The 19238-nt window shown below is 40.3% G+C and overlaps 2 protein-coding genes across 3 annotated transcripts in view; one reads left to right on the top strand and one right to left on the bottom strand.

Moving 5' to 3' along the window:
* foxred1 (FAD-dependent oxidoreductase domain containing 1) overlaps nt 1-7603 on the top strand; it is a 19250-nt gene extending 11647 nt beyond the window's left edge. Inside the window, exons 8-11 of the mRNA XM_036594258.1 lie at nt 533-693; nt 3178-3307; nt 5208-5312; nt 5462-7603. Of these exons, the coding sequence (XP_036450151.1) occupies nt 533-693; nt 3178-3307; nt 5208-5312; nt 5462-5716 (651 nt within the window). The 3' untranslated portion in view covers nt 5717-7603. The remainder of the gene's footprint in view (nt 1-532; nt 694-3177; nt 3308-5207; nt 5313-5461) is intronic.
* On the bottom strand, nt 609-19238 carry cry5 (cryptochrome circadian regulator 5). 2 transcript variants are annotated; one of them, XM_036594257.1, is made up of 12 exons: nt 19138-19238; nt 17866-18087; nt 16688-16882; nt 16471-16589; nt 15900-16054; nt 15553-15693; nt 14746-14913; nt 14121-14261; nt 12640-12791; nt 10294-10514; nt 776-821; nt 609-674 (listed from the first exon to the last, which is right to left on the bottom strand). In XM_036594257.1, the coding sequence occupies exons 2-12, from the start codon at nt 18078-18080 to the stop codon at nt 671-673; spliced, it is 1557 nt and encodes a 518-aa protein (XP_036450150.1). In that variant the 5' UTR covers nt 18081-18087; nt 19138-19238; the 3' UTR covers nt 609-670. The 2 variants fall into 2 exon arrangements, with proteins under 2 accessions (XP_036450150.1, XP_036450149.1); XM_036594256.1 differs by lacking the exons at nt 609-674; nt 776-821 and adding an exon at nt 8675-8745.

Raw genomic sequence — 19238 nt, 5'->3', positions numbered from 1 at the left:
AGACAGTTTCCTCCGAGTCCGTCTGGCTCTTTATTCTAGATAAACACAGTTTCCTGCTCAGCCGTTTCAGCCGGTTCTTATACTAATAACAGGCTGGTGCTGATGTGCAGGAGAGACAGGGAGACTGAGTGTTTCTTTATGGGTGAATCGATATGAAACTCCACCAACTCACCACCCCTCATTTGACACGAGGAGGGGCTGCCTTCCCTCTGCAAAGCCTTTGGCCACAATATTGAGACCTTTCCTGGTATTAATGCCACTTTAATGTCGTAATTCTACGACTTTTTTCTTGAAATATTACGACTTTTTTTCTCGAAGTCAACTATTTTTATTTTTATTAACAGTGGCCCTAAAACGCCATCCTAGTTCATTGACTTTATCAATGCTGGCTTAAACATTATGTGAAAATATCATGATTATAGAATTTTATTACGGTCACTGGCACTAGTGTCAACTGCTGAACCTTTTTTTCGTAGTTGCTCACGGCTTTTCTGCTATAATGTGAGCGTATAATGAACTCGTGCTCTAATAGGTGCGGATGCCCAACAGTTTGGAGTACCAGCCTGTGGAGTGTGCAGTGGTGGTCAATGCAGCAGGAGCCAGTTCTGGGAAAATTGCTGACATGCTCGGTATCGGACAGGGACCAAAACAAACTATGGCTGGCATTCCGTTACCTGTGGAACCCAGAAAGAGGTAAGAACACACCACACATGATCTTCAGGATAGTATTGGGGGTGGACAGTATGACAGTGTTGTCATTATGGTGATAAATTACCTCACAGTATGATTTACGGAGTGGAAGATGGGTAAGGTCAGCATTTCTAGGACAATAAACAATAAAGGAAGATTTAGAGCCTGTAAACAACATCAACCACTGTATGATCATGAAATTTCAGCTTAAATAATCCGAACAGTTTGTCTTTGTTTTTTTGTTGATTGTTTATACTAATAAAATATAAGCCTAAAGTGGCCAAATTGGCTGATTAGCTACCTCACTTGCTAGCTATGTTTACTTAGTAGCTAACATTGAGTGCATTTACATGCACTTAATATTCCTACAACTTCCGAAAATCAGATTTTGTCAGTAATCCGATCAATGTGTTTACATGCACTTGAGTAATCAGATAGTGGGGAAACTCCAGGTCTACATGAGTCAGACAGTAATCAGATTTCTGCTTTGCAACCGGCCAACAGACTCACAGAAGAAGACATGACGTAAACGTGATGCAGAACTCAGACTTCATGCCGCAGCTTCTTTTTTAAAAAAACATTGCGCCACTTTACCTGAAAATATGAACATACATCATCTAGAAGATGAAGAACATTTAAATCCTTCATTTCGTCAAGCATGTATTTGGTTTCAGCGAAAGTGTTTTGCTGTGTCTCGCGGTGACGCTGCTCGCTTATTTCTGATACCGCCGTCTGTTTTCACACAGTGCTCAGACTGAGAAATCCGAAAGAAATCAGAGTAAGAGTTCACATGCACTGAAAAATCTGATTACTAAGCTAAAATCCAGCTCTCTTCATCAGATTTCTTAATCAGATTTCTAGACCTTATTTCAATCTAAGAAATCAGACTGTGCTGTGTACATGACCACTTGAATAAACCGATAACTGCAGAAATCCGATTATGAAAGAAATCAGATTTTTGAGTACATGTTAACGCACTCACTGGTTGTGCTGTTGAATCAGTACTGATGCTCTCACACAGCTGTTTACACTTACACAGAATTAGATGTAGAGTTTAGCAAAGCCAGATGTTCTTCATGAGAGTGAACCTATAAGAAAGTCATTTTGCCAGCATGTATGCTAAAAACAACAAAACAGCAACAAAAAAGACTTTTCATAACTACCATGATGTGTTGCTATGAGTGCATGTATTGCTGTCTTTCATTTCCACTTATTTGCCTTTACACAGCTCACCCAGTTCACTTTGTTTGTTTGCAGCCTAATAAAACTGAAATCTAATGACTGTGGAAAATGTCTGCAGTTAGTTTAAATGATTGCGATCGTCTCAAATAATTGCGATTAGGCGATTAATAACTGTGACAGGCCTAGTTAACTGCATAGTAACAAGCAGCTGATTGAATGCGAGGGCGTTATGACATCTTATCTTAATCTGTTTGATTCGTCCTCCTGTTCCTTCTGAAATCTTAAACTTTTGACAATGAAACAAATAATTCTTGTTAAAAGAAACCTAAATATTGTGATGCATATTATTTTTGTGAAAATGCCTTCAGAAATAATGTTATGGCATATTGCCTAATTTTACTGAGCATACAGTCATGTAAAGTTTCTAGTGTAAAGTTCTCTAGAAAAAAAAAACATCTGCACATTTTAACGTAGTTACTGTTTATTTGCTGAATTTAACATATTGGGGGAAAAAATAAAACAGGAAAATGTAGTTATGTCACTTTTTTTGAGATGTATTTTATGTTTTATTTTTTTCCAACATGTTAAACTTGGGGGGCGGCACGGTGGCGCAGTGGGTAGCGCTGTCGCCTCACAGCAAGAATGGCCTGGGTTCCATTCCCGGCCGGGTGACCAGGGTCATTTCCGTGTGGAGTTTGCATGTTCTCCCCGTGTCTGCGTGGGTTTCCTCCGGGTACTCCGGTTTCCTCCCACAGTCCAAAAACCATGCAGTCAGGCTGGTTGGACATGCTGAATTGCCCCTAGGTGTGAGTGTGTGTGTGATTGTGTCTGTCTGTCTGCCCTGCGATGGACTGGTGACCTGTCCAGGGTGTATCCTGCCTTCCGCCCAATGACAGCAGGGATAGGCTCCAGCACCCCACCGCGACCCAGAAGGATAAGCGGTTTAGATGGATGGATGGATGTTAAACTTGGCATATACATAGAAACTGTCCACTAAAATGAGCAGAAAAATGTCATATTTAAGTTCCCTGTAGAGGGAGTGTTCACTTACTTTCACTTAGAAAATCAACAAAACATATAAGGGGGCGTTCAAACGTTCACAGAGATCATTGCTGTCGTAACAAAACCTTCATACAGAAGCAGTCAGAAGTGGTAACTTTACAGAAGAAAGAAAAACATTCCTAACTTTAATGAACGTTAAAGTAGCAACATTTCCATCTGTCCTCATGAAACGTTGTTATTGATTTGACATTTAGTGACACTTATGTAGTAATTTGGACTGTTTTTGTGTAAAAAATCCCGCAGGTATGTTTATGTGGTGCACTGTCCAGACGGTCCGGGCCTGGAGTGTCCATTTTTGGTCGACTACTCAGGATTTTACGTAAGACGGGAGGGTCTCGGAGGAAATTACATCACGGGGATGTCTCCAGAGGAGGTGTGGGCGTGGCTATTCAAATCCATATCAGTATTCATTTACATAATCGGTTATTCATTCATGTAGACTATGATAATGAAATGAAGTAAGTCGTGTTTCGTTTTGTTGCTTTTTTCATTCTTTCCTGTTTTCATTTTTGTTCAGTTGTTCCATTCTTACTTCTCTAGTTCATTCTCTCATTCGTTTCTTTACTTCCTTCCCTCTTTCTTTCCTTCGTTTGCCTCTTTCCTTCATTCCTCACTTCCTTTGTTCCTCCTGTTGTGCCAATATTCTTTCCCTTCATTTGTGATTAAGTGACCTTTATTAGTCTCACAACGGGGAAATTTGTTCATCTATTCTTTCCTTCCTTCCTTCCTTTCCTTCATTCATTCCTTCCTTCCTTTTTGTTCGTTCCTTTGTTGTCCTCCCTTCTTTTCATGCATTCCTTCCTTCCTTTCATTCTTTCCTACCTTCCTTCCTTTCCTAATTCTTTTCTTTGTTTGTTTGTTTGTTTGTTTGTTCCTTCCTTCCTTACTTCTCTAGTTCATTTCTTTCCTTCATTCTTTCATTCATCTGGTTCTTTACTTCCTTCCCTCTTTCTTTCCTTCATTCCTCACTTCCTTTGTTCCTCCTGTTGTGCCAATATTCTCTCCCTTCATTTGATTAAGTCATCTTTTTCTTACCTTCCTTCCTTCCTTTCCTCATTCTTTTTTGTTTGTTTCGTTCCTTTCTTGCTTCTCTAGTTCATTCTTTCCTTCATTCATTCGTTTCTTCACTTCTGTCCATTTTTTTTCCTTTGTCTGTTCCTCCCTTTGTTCCCATATTCTTTCCTTCATTTGTTCCTTCCTCTTCCTTTCTTTCCTACTTTCCACCCTTTCATTCTTCCCTTTGGTTTTATTTTTGTTCATTTGTTCCTTCCTTACTTCTCTAGTTCAGTTCTTTCCTTCATTCTTTCATTCATCTGGTTCTTTACTTCCTTCCCTCTTTCTTTCCTTCATTCCTCACTTCCTTTGTTCCTCCTTTTGTGCCAATATTCTTTCCCTTCTTTTGATTAAGTGATTAAGTGACCCTTATTAGTCCCACAACGGGGAAATGTGTTCATCTATTCTTTCCTTCCTTTCATGCATTCCTTCCTTACCTTCATTCTTTCCTACCTTCCTTCCTTTTCTCATTCTTTTCTTTGTTTATTTGTGTGTTCCTTTTTACTTCTCTAGTTCATTCTGTCCTTCATTCGTTTCTTCACTTCTGTCCCTCTTTTTTCCTTTGTTTGCCTGTTCCTCCCTTCGCTCCCATATTCGTTCCTTTGTTTTTGTTTTCGTTCTTTTGGTCCTTTCTTACTTCTCTAGGTCATTCTTTCCTTTGTTCTTTCATTCATCTGGTTCTTTACTTCCTTCCCTCTTTCTTTCCTTCGTTTGCCTCTTTCCTTCTTTCCTCACTTCCTTTGTTGCTCCTCTGGTGCCCTTATTCTTCCCTTCATTTGTTCATCTATTCCTTCCTTCCTCTCTTCCTTTCTTTCCTAATTTCCTTCCTTTTCCTCTTTCCTGTTTTATTTGATCATTTGTTTGTTCATTCTTTCCTTTGTTCTTTCTTTGGTTCATTTGTTTCTTTACTTCCTTCCCTCTTTCCTCCATTCCTCACTTCCTTCGTTCCTCTCTTTGTGCCCATATTCTTGGTTAATCTATTCTTTGCTTCCTCTCTTCCTTCCTTCGTTTATTCGTGTCTGAAAGCTCCCTCTCTCTGTTTCTGTATTCATTTTGTTCCAGCACATCAGATTCAGTTCATTACGCTTCATGATCTGGTCAGATGTGTTACAGCAGTTCTGACATGACAGTGGGCGGAGCTTAGGGTCCTCAAGTTCATCTGTACTAGAGTATCTTAACCGAGCTGTTTGTTTGTTTGTTTGTTTGTTTCCCTGTGGCAGACGGAGGAACCAGACGTCACAAACCTGGAAGTTGACCACGAGTACTTTCACCACAAAGTCTGGCCGGTCCTCTGCCATCGGGCTCCTCCCTTTCAGTGTCTGAAGGTGAATGTGGTGGAAGTTTTAATGAGCAGTTCATTGGTTTTCTAAAGTGCTTGTCACTGCAGATGTTACCCCTGTGCCAAGTGGTCACCTCAGTACTTCTGCTCTTACACAGTGGACGCATCTAACGTTTTTTCATTTTTTTCCCCCAGGTGTCAGGAGCGTGGGCGGGATATTACGACTACAACACGTTCGATCAGAACGCCATTGTGGGCATGCACCCTCTGGTCAACAACATGTTCTTTGCCACAGGTTTCAGCGGCCACGGGCTCCAGCAGTCCCCCGCCATCGGCCGCGCCGTGGCCGAGCTCATTCTGGACGGAGGCTTCCAGACCATTGACCTCAGCGCGTTTGATTTTAAACGTATCCTGTACCAGGAGCCTATACTGGAGAGGAACATTGTGTGAGGAAGAAGGACGATATTAAAGGCAGTGGTTAATTATAGCCAGTATATTGGAACCAAGAGAGGAGGTGATACACATGAACGTCTGTCTGTTTCGGACGGTTGAGATGAACGTTTTCAATCGAAGCTGGATTCACTACAGTAGAAGTGTCTGCTAGGAGCGTCTCTTACCTCTCAACAATGATTATGAATCTTTTGATGCACTGAATCATTTCCCAATCTCAAATTTTACCAGAACTCAATTCAGAAATGCTTTTTTTTTATTATTTTTTTAAAAATGTTGACTGTAGGTCTGTGTAAGAACTGTAATCACATAAGTTCAGTCCCTGGTGATGCCACAACTCCACCTTCACAAGGCGTTTCACTGGTTTAGAAATTTCACACCCAGTTTGTTCCCCATTTAGGCCAAAATCTCCCATGGTTTCACTCAGACGTTCTTGTAGACATCACAGAGACTATCGACATTGAATTAGCAGTTAGTGTTCTCCTCCAAGCGTATTCAGGCCCAATGATGTTGCATTAGCTGCATGTGGTGGAGCTTCATGTGTCTTGGAGGAAGCTTGTGCTAGTCTTCGCCCTCCCAGCCTGGTAGCATTGTGTGATAGAGGGAGACCTGGCTAGCATTTGGAACTGGACTTGACTAAATTAGGGGGAAAAATAAAATAAATACATAAATAAAACTGGAGGAACTATTTACACAGTGGTGGAATACAGACGAAACAACAGTCCAAGTTTTATATATATAAAAAAAAAAAACTTTATTAGACTTTATCTTGGAAAAATATTCTGGACATTATTGAATATAATTATAATCTATTCTGTTATTTCCAAAATGGATGCATATGAGTCATTGCCTTCAGATCAGTGCACCTCAGTGCATTTTGCATTTTTATAATCCCTGTTTTAAATGCATAACTCTGGGGAATCATACAGCCAAACTCATTACAAATACAGTTAAATCCTCTACTATATCAACACTGGCTTACACTGTTGCTACACTCGCTGGCCATTTTATCAGAAACACCTACCATAAAGGTGCACTTATAGGTTTATTGTGTCTGGTAAATGTGTACCAGTTATACACTACCATGTCAGCATCACTGCTATGCTAAGAATGACACCACATAGTGGTCCTGTGGTGGTCCCTTTCACTGAAGAATGAGGTAAAGGGGGCTGACCAATTGTGCAGCAACAAGCCAGTAACTGTAAACATACAAAGTACTGTGCAGAAGTCAGAGACCACCTCTTTAGTAACTGAATTTCCAGTCAAAACAGCCACTAAGTACAAGTTATTCACTCTTCAGCATCAGAGGAAGCTTCTTTTTAGGAGTCTGGCTTAATTGGTTGCATTTTCTGCTTCTCACCATCCAATGATGTCCCGATTCAGTGATGTTGGTCTGGGCCCTGCTTGATGTTCTTGTCTTCTCACAGTGGAAGGACGGCTGTGGATGTTTTCAGATCTGACGCAGCCTGATTTTCTCCTCTCTCTCAAAGATGAAAGCTTTAAGTGCTGTTTTTATCTGATGGGGGCAGTTTTGGTCCCATTTCCTCCCCATGGTGGCTTTTAATCACTTTTTTTAAACTTATTTTCCTTTGACTTTCTCCTTCTTTATCCAAGTGCAAATATTCTATCCAATCTACTTAGAAACATCTCTTGGAAAACCATTTGTAGCTTCCATGTGTCAAACACAAGGCCGGCTGGCCAGGTTAGGCCTGTTAGCACAATCCTATGTGGCCCGTGAAGTTATTTTCACTTTCTGTTTATATTAGCCCATTTCACAATATGCAGCACTACAATCCCCAGAATGCTCTGCAACGTGACGTGCGCTCCAACCCCCCTCCCCCACTGATACTCTTATAAAACGGCGGTTACACCACAATTCAACCACACCAGTTGTACAACCAGACACGCTAGCTGTGCCTCAGCCGCAGTCCAACCTATATAAACACAGCTAGCTAAAAACACCTGATTCGCTGAAAGAGAAAAGTGGACCGTGAAAACTGGGGGTTTCAAGACAGGTGGGCACTCAAATACGTTTGTACTTCCAATATTGGTAAATCTGTCTCATGTGGGGAGATGGTGTGGCCGTAATAAAGGAATACCAGAGTAGGTGCCACAACAAGACAAAAGATAGATACATGGCAGAGATGAAGAAGGCCGCTCTGTGGCCCACAGATTTGTTGAGAGTTTTTAATATGGTCCTTTTAGTGGTTGAGTTTGACACCCCTGATGTAATTAATGGCTGTTTGGCTGGAGATTAAATAAATGAAGGGTGGTCTCTGACTTTTTGCAGTATATATAGTAGAGGATTTAACTGGAGCGCTCAGGTATACTGAAACGTTTCATGTTTGAATATGTAAGTGTCCTTTATTATGTCTTATATAATGGTGTTGTACTTCAAATACACTTTTTTTTGCTCATAAATGCTGAAGAACTGTCCAAGATTGGAAAACAGGAGAGCGAAATATAGTATAATGTAGTTTGTGTGCGGAATAACCACATTAATCATTCAGGATGAATGAGTAGTTTTCCTCATTACTGATTATGCATGCCACCCGTTACTGTAATTTATTGTTTTAAACAGGCTGTTCTTTGGTGCGGAAGACCAAAGCGTAGCATGAGCTTCATTAGAGCTGCATTTTTATCTGTGTGTAATGATCTGTTTCCATGTTATTCCTCATTTTCTGGGGGTTCATACTTTAATTGAAATAACTCGTAATGGGGTTTGCAGTGGAGAACAATGTCTGTGTAATAACGGCGTTTTTAGGATAGAAGTTTTATCATTTTTTTTGATAAATCTGATGTATCCAAATGTTTGTAGCTGATCACCTGATCCAGTTTCAGCTTCCGAGCATTTTGTGCTGGATGAAGTAAACAGATGTGTTTTAGCATCACACTTAAAGGCTGAATCAAACATTCTGAAATCTGACCCATAAAATAGTCCAACAGCCCTCAAACTGGTGATGGAAGCATTTATTTCTTTGCCTTCTTTGTGAACATTTCTTTGATGGACGCTGATTTACGTTTCTGTCCTGTACAGAGACAAAGCAACACAAAATCAAGTGAAAACAGTACAATAATATGGAAACTTATATTAAAGCCTCATTTTCTACAATTTTCTTGCATTTCATTTTTCCCCTGAGCTGCACCAGCAACATTTCTGTGGCTTTATCCATAAAAAGTCATAATTCATTGTTACATTACTCTTTTCCCACCTCTTATTGCCTTAGAATTCAACAGGCTGTTTTTGTTACTGTACTTTTAAGTCTCATATCACTGATGACTTTAAAGGAAAAGGAAAAAACATACTTTATTTTTAATGTAAGTCAATGGAACCAGACTTTTTCCCCCTAAGTTGTTTCTTTTGTTCCATTCATCATGAAATTCACACTCAATGTAAAGGACAACAGGCATTTTCAAATGATGTCAAAAACTGAAAAATGAAAAGATAAAAATGGAGATTTTTTTTCTGACTGGCTGCCTTGTATGGTGCTTCCTTCAAAAAAGTAGTCCAGTTTGAAACACTCCTTATAACTTCAGCGAAAATGGGCGGGGCTTAACTGCTGTAGCCTTAATAGGCGAATATGTAAATGCGCTGTTTTTGTGACGTTACAAAAACAATGAACTCAAATCAGACTATTTTTGAGAAGCGTCTGACGGCAGAGCCACAGATTTTCACCCGCAGTTTCACTCCAGCGGTGTGCATGCGCAGCAGGACAGAGCGATTGTGCCATGTTAACAAAGTCCTTATAGGAAAGTTGAGCGTTATGAGTGTCACATTCATATTTCAACCAGCCGGTCTCCTCATTTGTAACGTCTGATGTAAACAGTGACTGTTTGTGCTGGTTGTATGTGTCGCTATGCATATTACCATTCAGGAAGGGAGACCGCTGCCAATATACGAATCAACCACTGCTAATCAGCTAAACCATCAAACAAAACACACTACAAAACCACCAGAAACCCAAAGAAACACTTAATGGTTTCTATGTTTTTTCAGAAAGCATACGTTAAAAAATTAAGTTTATTTTAGCCTAAATCTTAATATTACACTTTATTTAGGCCTGCTTAAGGTAAAGTTTTATTCCTGCATATTTAATGTAAGTGTACACATAAAGCCCTCGTATTCAGGGTAAGTTAACTGAGCTGTATGTCTACAACCCATTAGTTTTCCCAGGCCACATAAGCTGTAGTTTGCGTAATGTTAACTCTGTGAATCTCTATATGCGTTCAAACCAAAGTCAGTTCTAGCCTAAAGCTTAAAATATAACGTTAGCCCAAATTTAGCGGAAACCCACACAAAACGACTGAAATGCTGAAGAAACACACTAAGAAACCCGCTTAATGCTTTTTACAATAGATGTACATTTTCCAATTTTGATCAAAGTAGCATTTGTGACAGATGACGCCTCCTGGAATAAGCATCAATAAACATTTATGTAGGGTTATGTCAGTTGACATGTAGCCTTATGAACTGTACCCTACAGTAAAGTGTTACCCAAAATTGTGAAGACAATTAGTTTTCCATGATATGGGCCCTTTAATACAACCCCTACAGCTAGTACTGGTGTGAAGCTCACCTTTGCTCTCAGTCTGGCTGTGGGTGGGGTCTCTGGAGTGCTTGGCGTACGCGGCTTTCATTCTCTGAATGTTCCTCTTGCTGACGACGTCATGGTCCACTATAGGACGGGGGTAGTCTTTTCCCACAATGCACCCTGCTTGCTGCTGGACACTCTTTGGCGCTTTCCACGGTTCATATATGTACTCAGGTGGGAATTTCTTTAGGACTGGGAGGTATTTCCTGAAAGATCATTTTCACATATTGTATTAGTATTAATTTCTACATTATGCAGTTAATAACTAATATTAAACAAGTTGTCTGAAATATTCCACTTTTTCCATTACATTTACAGGAATGACAGAAACAGATGAAGAGAAGGGGGTTATGGGTAAACGTAGGCCACAGAGGCCACAATGTGTATAGTATCGTTGGGGTGGATGAGACCCAAACAATACTTGACCAGGACCACCACTAGCACAAAACCAAACAAAGCAGTTTTGAGGATCTGCTGACTGAAGAAGGGCAACATTACAAACGTTTATATGACCTCTCATCAAAATCTTACAAAAACAATGAAGTAATAATTCTTACACTCTCAGAAATAAAGGTAGTAAACTGTCACCGGGGCAGTTCCCCTCTAGTCACTGGGGTGGTACCCTCAAGGGTACATCTCAGTACCTTTAGTCAGGGAACATAACTGAACCATAATCCACTGAAATGATATGTTCTAAGCTGTACTGACTCCACACACCCCGTCTCGTCTCCAGGCTTTTATTTTACTGTTCTGTTTTAAATCATTCAGTTATGAAAAAGGTACAAATACGAACTTTTCACCTGGAAAAACTTATTTAAGGTTCACAATCAGACCTTAAAACCACTGTTGTACCTTTGAGGGAACGTTTACATTGTTTGTACCTTGATGAACGGAAAATGTACCTGAATAGAACCTTTATTTCTAACAGTAGAAGAAAAAGACAGATTTTTCTCGGTTTTCTGTACAATCTGGTTTGGACACTCTTAAGAACAGTTCTATGTATGTGTATGTGTATGTGTATGTGACTATGACTAACTAGATTCAGTAAGAAGAGCAGAAACCTTTTTTGGTGCTAAATAGAACAATTTTTTGAAGGTTCCTTCTAAACCACAGGTTTTTCATAAGAACCATTTAAACATCTGTGTTCTCTGAATCGCCACGGTTCTATACAGACCATTATTTTTGGACCAAATCAGTTAAAAAATTAAATTAAAATTCAACTTTTAGATGTTTACATACACATATATATATATATATATATATATACATACATATATATATATATAAAATGTATCATTCTTCAATCATTACTTTACAAAATCATTACTTTCTGGAGGGATGACTTCTGTCCCAAATCCTGACCCCTAAATTTACACATGTGAAAATAATACTAGTGGCTGCTAAATTTCCTTCGGGATCAATAAACTGACTGACTGACTAATATTACATTTTACATTTTTTTTCAACGTATAAATCAAATAAGTTTTTAAATCTGTTCAATTTCTTTTAAAGTGAAGTTGAAATACTTAGATTTATCACAAGTTTAATCATTTTTAAATTGAAAAAACTTCAAAATTCAATAAATGCTGTCTCACATTTCATGTCACTACTGAAACAGTTTTAGTCTGTGGGTGGCTTTGTTTTAGCCACGCCCCCTGCACTTTAGAGCAGGAAGTGAGGCTGCACTTCCTTGTCCCTCATGGCCACATGGTGAGCAGTTAGATCCCATAGTTTTGAAGTAAATGTGTCCCAAAGTCCGGAAATCAGTGTGGAAACAAATATTCTGCAAGTAAACAAACCTTTTTGTGTTTTAATGAAAAATACTGTGATTTTATGACTGTACGCCTGTTCAAAGCTGTGTTTGCTGGTCATGTACTGAGAGTTCGGCTCAAAATGAGTTCAAATTATTATTACCAAATCAGTCGTTACTGGAACATTTGGTAAAGTTTCGGTAGTGTTATGACTGAACATTCCATTTTGTCATTACCAAAACAATAATTTATTTTAATAAAATAAACAAAACTAAAGCGTCACTCAAATCAAAAAGAATTTTAATCCGAAATGTGTTTTGAACTCAGACTTTGAATCAGTTCATTAGAATCATCCATATATAACCACTATCTTTAATGAAGAAATGCTGAAGCATCACTTTTTAAGGGAGCGCTGTTCACACAGTTTGACATACATAAGCCAGCACATGTTGACAGACACAGCATATAATCATAATTCATTACAATTCAGCCTTAATAGTTGTTAATATCAAACCATTTTAGCAGAGAATTTCCTTCTTTAGTTACATTTACAATAAAGATATATGAAACAGATTCTTACTTGATGTAGTCGCCGTTCTTGTCAGTCTTCTTCCCGAAGGCGATGGGGGAGTAGACTCTGAAGTACTGGTGAAAGAAAGCGCTGGCCGAGAGCCACTGCCAGTTCCCTGCGTTCAGTGACCAGTCAGCGTCCAGCAACAAATCCTCAAACACCTGGAGAAATAGCCATTATCAAAAGTAAATAAAACAATATTTCTCATTTCACAATTATCACCTTTTGATTTCTGCATATGTACAGTACACTCTCAAAAACAGTTCCTCAACAGCTCTTGGCTTTAATTTAAGCTTTACTTGGTTAAGAACCTTTCCCCGACTCTAAAAAGGTTCTTGACATCTCATTTACAAAAGTGGAAAGGTTCTCTTTAGGGAACCAGACATGGTTCTTCTGTGGCATCATTCCAAAGAACAGCATTAGGCACATTTATTTTTAAGAATGTATGTGTACTGATACAGGTGCTGCAAGAATATTGCCGCTGTCCAAAGAAAAACATGTATCTCCATAATTTTTTCTCCATTTAATTTAAACCCAGCAGCTGCTCTTTACACTGGCTGTGTTTACATGCAAAGATTTTTGCCAATCCAATTGAATACATTCCGATTACAGACTGAGGTGTTTATATTCTCACTCTACTCAACACTCTGAGGGAAAATCTCTGTTTACATGCTCACTACAAGTAATCAGATCCAAAATTACGTGCGTGTGTAGAGAACCACTTAGGGTAGACGTTACCATGACAACCAGCATCACATGCGTCCAGTCAGAGTGAGATGAGCAGCAGTGAGCAGTGCTTGTGTTTTTAATTGCTCTAAAATGACGTCAGACTCAGGAAAACGTCCTTCACATGTCCTTATTAAAGAAGGCCGAGAGGAAGACGTCGTGTTCTGAGACACATAAGCTGGACGTCCGTCCCACCGCCGTCTTTTAAAGATCAGAGCATAAACTTTGTCTCCTCTGCAGACCAGTTTCTGCTCCGCCATGTTGAACGTTATAAACTTTCACTATGACGCGACGAACATGATCAGAACGGACTTAAACTTTCCGATAGGGAATGTAATCAGATACAGGCGTTTACACGGATATTATTCTTCTATTTAATTGATTATCTACAGGATTACCCACCTCGATCAGTCGGATAGAAATTGTATTCTGAATGGCCTCAATCAGACTAGACTATTCCAACTGAGGTGTTTACATAGACGTATTCTATTCTGATTGAGCTGTTAGTCTGATTATTAACGGATTATTAGGCTGCATGTAAACGTGGCTACTCTGTGACAATTTCATGATAAATGAATCAACATAAATGCTCCAAAATTGCTTGCAATAAAATCACTTTACATTAACTTACATTGAAAGTAAAGAACATTTTTGGCCTCTCCTGTAAACTTACCATTCTGGAGATCCTTGTTTTTTTGGAAAGCGACAATATAAATGATAAAGAGCATCGCTGTCCTGTAAATTGCTTTATTTCAAATACAGACCTTTTGACCCTCCTCCCAGCTAATCCAAAGGTCTCCTCGGGTCAGGAAGCAGGCCACTGCGTGTCTGGCCAGGTGATGGATCCAGCCCTCTTGCCACAGCTGCGTCATTATAGCATCAATAAATGGAAAGCCTGTGCGCGCCTGAATTTACACAGATGGAATTAAGGTTCTTATCTGTAAACATCTGACTTCATGTGATGTAATTCAGAAGTGGGTAGTATGAAGATGTCACTGTTGTGATTAATCATGTCTCGGTATGTTATACAATACAAATACCGTACAATTCAGTAAATCATGGGCATTTTCACCACTTTTAAGATTAAGAAGCCCTTATTAGTCCCCAAACGGGGAAATCTCACCTCCACATTTAACCCATCCGTGCAGTGAAACACCACATACACACTAGTGTGTGCACACACTATGGGGCAGTGAGCACACTTGCCCGGAGCAGTGGGCAGCCCTATCTGCAGCATTTGGGGGTTAGGTGTCTTGCTCAAGGGCACTTCAATCACGTACCCTCGGCTCAGGGGATCGAACCGGCGATTTTCCGGTCACAGGGCTGGTTCCCTAACCTCCAGCCCATGACTGCCCCAACACTGAACTGTGTGTAGCTTATTTAACTTGCCTCCCTCCATGCAGCCAGATGTTCTGGATTGCTGTCCCAGTCCACCTGCACACAGTTTGGGTTGCCTTCCATTTTGCTGAAGTTTGGGATGCCAACAGCCGCCGTGTAGAAGAACTCCCTCCACAGCAGCTGGCCATGCAGGGAGACTGGGGGTACAGAGTGCTTCCTCTGCAAAGAAATGCCACTTTTTTACCGTGCAGATCAGGACACACAGTGTCATTTACATCTTCGATCAGCGTTCATGAGGCATCAGGTTTTTGTTTTAGTGGTTCTTTCTTCATGCAGTGCTCTACTTTTGCTACCAACACAGTAAACATCAGTCTAAGTCTAAACTAAGTACATTTTTAACGTTATGTTGATTATGTCAGCTGTGTGCCTATGGTCAGTTGCTAGGTAACAGACTTTACAGTTGATTGCTGACTTTGATCGAGTAGGTTAAGATTTCCTAACTTGTCATAAGAGGCGGCATGGACGTGCAGCGGGTAGCAGGGAGGGTCTGGGTTCAATTCCCCGGCCGGGCAACCAGAGTCCTTTCTGCGTGGAGTCTGCATGTTCTCCCCGTGTCTACGTGGGTTTCCTCCCCCAGTCCAAAGACATGCAGTCAGGCCAACTGGACATGCTAAATGGCCCCTAGGTGTGAGTGTGTGTGTGATTATGTATGTCTGTCTGCCCTGTGATGGACTGGTGACCTGTCCAGGGTGTTTCCTGCCTTCTGCCCAATGACAGTTTGTGAGAGAAGATGCTGCAAGATAAGATTCCTAAATTAAGATCATCATCATATCAAATGTTTTAACTACTCTAACTCACCCCCTGGTAGACCTCAGCGAGGCGCCACCAGAACGTGCGTGCAGACAGGCAGCCGAATTTGACGTACGGGCTGAGGACGGTGGTGCTGGGGCTCAGGGCATTGGGGGACGTCTGGGGTTTCTCGAAACTGCACACCCAGCCCTGCGATCGAGCAAAACACAGCAAACACCATACACTTCATTAAATGCTTGAGTCAGGCCTTCAGTCGATTTGCAGAGGAAGCAGATTTGCTGGACTGAGGTCTATTGAGGGGTGGGGGGCGGAGTGGGGGTGTTGTTAATGAAATTCTAGTGAGTTTAAACTGTAATTTATGGTTCTTCAAGTAGGTGTGTACTTTAGGGAATTACCGTTCGCTGCATGTATTCGTCCAGTCTGCGCAGAGCTTCCTGCTCCCCTCCTGGATAAAGATCTGGCCCTAACGTTGAGGAATCCTGGCCAAGCTCCTCCAGCGTTGGTATTCCATAAATCTCATCATGTTTGTCTGAGCTCGGGGTCAAAATACCTAGACGGAACCAAATACAGAACAAATAACCATAAATTACCTCACGTCTTTATGTCAAAGAACAACAAAAATGGTTCTTTGGGGAACTAATGTAAGTTCCCTAAAAACATGTTCGTGAATGAGATGTGTGAGTGTGAGTAACCTTGTAATGGAATAAAGAACCTCCACATGATGTAGGTTCTCAATCAATTTCAGGATTCTTTCATGAACCTTTCCATTATGAGGATTTTACAAAACATGGTTCTCTAAAGAACCATTTATTAAAATATTCTTTATGGGACCAAAAATGGTTCTGCTGAGAACTTTTTCTGGCACCTTTATTTTTAAGTGTTGGGAGGACTGTGTTGCATATTCTGGATACATTATGAAGCAAATGTCTGCAAAGATATGGAATAAATAATTGAAAGAGTTTCTACCTTTCATGTCCTCTCTGGTTGGGGCAGGTACTGGTCTTTTTGGTGGACCCATGTCCTTTAAAACAGTCTGGAAGCGAACGTAGGTCAAAGGAGGCTTTCCATTGTTCTGCTCAATGATTCTGTTAAAGGAACAGGGACACAATGAAACTGAGTACACTGTTCATGTTCTACTGGCATTATTAACATCCTCAAAGCACAACGTCTGACCACAGATTACCTTTCAATGTTGTAGAGCGTGTGGGAAATCTTAGTGATGACCTCCACACCATGCTGCTTGGCCAAGTCCATCACTTCTTTGTCCCGTATTTGACTGTAAGGCTCCGTGTCGACCTCAAAGGTCAGCCGTGTTACTTTCCACTCCTCAAACAGCTTCGGAAAAACTTCTCTGGGTGTACCTCTGACCACGAAGAGCCTGAGAATCAACACAACTCGTGAATCTTTAGTGCAACCAGACCCCAGCAGATAGTTACTAGGGGAGGGCCTCATAATACTATATCATCACAATGCTTGCTTTAAAAATGTGGGCGTGGTCCTAATATTCTAATCAGCATGCTTGACTGACAACCGGCTGTCTAACACTCTCAGCTCTCAACTGAACACAACTGGTTAGCTTTCGCTTGGTGGTTTGCCTCTGTAAGTTCTTCTGACTCAACAGAGAGGTGGAGATTGTTGGAACACAGTTTTATTACAGCTGTGTGGGCAGGACAAGTTACATCAGCCCTGTGATTGGTGGAGATACAGCTTATACACGACTTACTCAAAATTAGGACTGGCCAGTTTACATCAACAGGGGAGAACGTTTAGAAAATAACACTGGCCATTTAATGGACGTTGGAATGTTATTTATAACATGCACTTTGTACATGTAATTTGTGCCCACAAGAGCAACATTAACCCAATTAGATGAAAAACATGGACTCAGGTCTCTGGGGTCTTAAAACTAAGAATGCCAAACGTTATCCAAATCACATATTTATCGGCAGATAGTTGTTAAAAAAATTAACAGTAATATTTCAAAAATGATTAAATGAATTATGGAAGAGCAGAACGTTTAGGCGACGCAAGGTTACTGTGCTAAAATATCTGAATTTTATTAACTGCGCTGCATTTGTAAGCTTCTCCAAATAAATGTTGCATTTCTCTGTAATAGGTATCCAGGTGGATTTAGTCCCAATTTCAACATTTCAGAAATGTACAAATGTATGTGAAAAATATCAGATATCTCCATCAGCCCAGACTTCCCATATCAGTGCATCACTCCCGAAAAACCCTAATTAAAATAGTAAGAATTAAATATAATACTGATACCTGTCTTCTATGCTTCAACACTATTTTTTTTCACCCAAAGTATCGTGATCTAACCATTACCAACTTTGCCTGCTTTGCTTTCCTAACCTGGACTTGAGCTTCTTCAGGCTTGAATCCAGGTCTTTGAGGGCTTCCACTAGGAATCTCCATCTGTTGATGCCCACTTGTGCGTTCTTGGGGAACCAGGGGTCCAGTATGAACACGGGATAGATGTGCTCGCAGTCATGTAAGGCGGCCTTTAAAGCAGGGTTGTCGTGCAGGCGAAGGCCTTTGCGGAACCAGTGAATGCATTTGTGCTTCATTCTTTGCCTGAATGGAAAAAACAAACTTGCATCGGCTGCACACGAATTTCAGGTTTGTTATCTTGAGATGACGACGAGATCCTAATGGGTGGTCATGACTTAGTAAGGCATGGGAATTCATCACGGCTTACTAAGTCGTGGCCATGTGTTAGGATCTCGTTCCCACACTTTACTAAGTCGTGGCCAAGCATTATTTTTATTTATACAGGATGTCACCAGGAGGCCTCCATTCAAACCTGTTATCTTGAGACAACGAGTTAACTGTCTTGTGATCTCAGGAAAACAAAGTTGTTATCTTGTGATAATGAGTTAACTGTCTTGTGATCTCAAGGTTACAAATTTGTTATCTTGTGATATCGAGTTAACTATATTGTGATCTCGAGATAACAAAATTGTTATCTTGAGATAACGAGTTGACTGTCACGATCTCAGGAAATAACAAGTTGATTATCTTGCGTTCTCAAGATAAAGTTATCTTGTGATAATGAGTTAACTATTTGTTGTTATCTTGAGATCACAAGACAAATAACTCATTAATCCCAAGATAAAAATCCAGAAAATTATAGCAACAGCTCATGGCCTCTCTGGACTTCCGTAGCTCCACGTTGGACATATCAACATTTCCCAGAGACGCATCAGTCGTAGAGATGGGCGATATGGCAAAACTGTAATATCACAATACTTTTGTTCTTTACGATACGTGATAATCACAATATTTGTTTCTTCTGACATCCACATTTAAACATAGTATAAAAAACTATGAATACAACTGCACTAAACATAATTAAACAGGACTAATTAGGCTCTCTTTGTAATCAAACATGCAGTTGGGAGGTACTGATGATGTCCACGATACGATCAGAAAAGCATAATGCAACAAAATCTATCACGATAGTGATAAATATGGTCATATTGCCCAGCTCTACTCAGTTGCATGCAACTTTCAGAGCCAACTGCACAGTGTCTGCACAGCCTTAGCGCAAACAAACAGCTGCGAATGCGATTTACAAAAGCCCGTAAAGCTGGATATGAAAACTGAGATGAAGCTTCTACTCACTGTGCTCAGTAAGGCTGGCTGGTGGTTTAACGCGCTGCTCTGTTTGTTATACAACAGTGCTTTCCTGCTCTTACAAAACGGGGGCTGAGCAGGAGGGGCGG

The sequence above is a fragment of the Colossoma macropomum genome, unplaced genomic scaffold, assembly GCF_904425465.1.
Source record: "Colossoma macropomum unplaced genomic scaffold, Colossoma_macropomum, whole genome shotgun sequence".
Lineage (NCBI taxonomy): Eukaryota > Metazoa > Chordata > Actinopteri > Characiformes > Serrasalmidae > Colossoma > Colossoma macropomum.
Note: the sequence above shows the minus strand (reverse complement) of the source record. Positions and strands in the feature narration are given on the sequence as shown.

Coding starts and splice junctions, on each gene's coding strand:
- cry5 (XM_036594256.1), bottom strand. CDS start 18,080: ATGAAGCACAAATGCATTCACTGGTTCCGCAAAGGCCTTCGCCTGCAC. Junction 16,055..16,470: donor AACCAGAGAGGACATGAAAG/GTAGAAACTCTT, acceptor GGTTCCGTCTAG/GTATTTTGACCCCGAGCTCA. Junction 14,914..15,552: donor TCGCTGAGGTCTACCAGGGG/GTGAGTTAGAGT, acceptor ATTTCTTTGCAG/AGGAAGCACTCTGTACCCCC.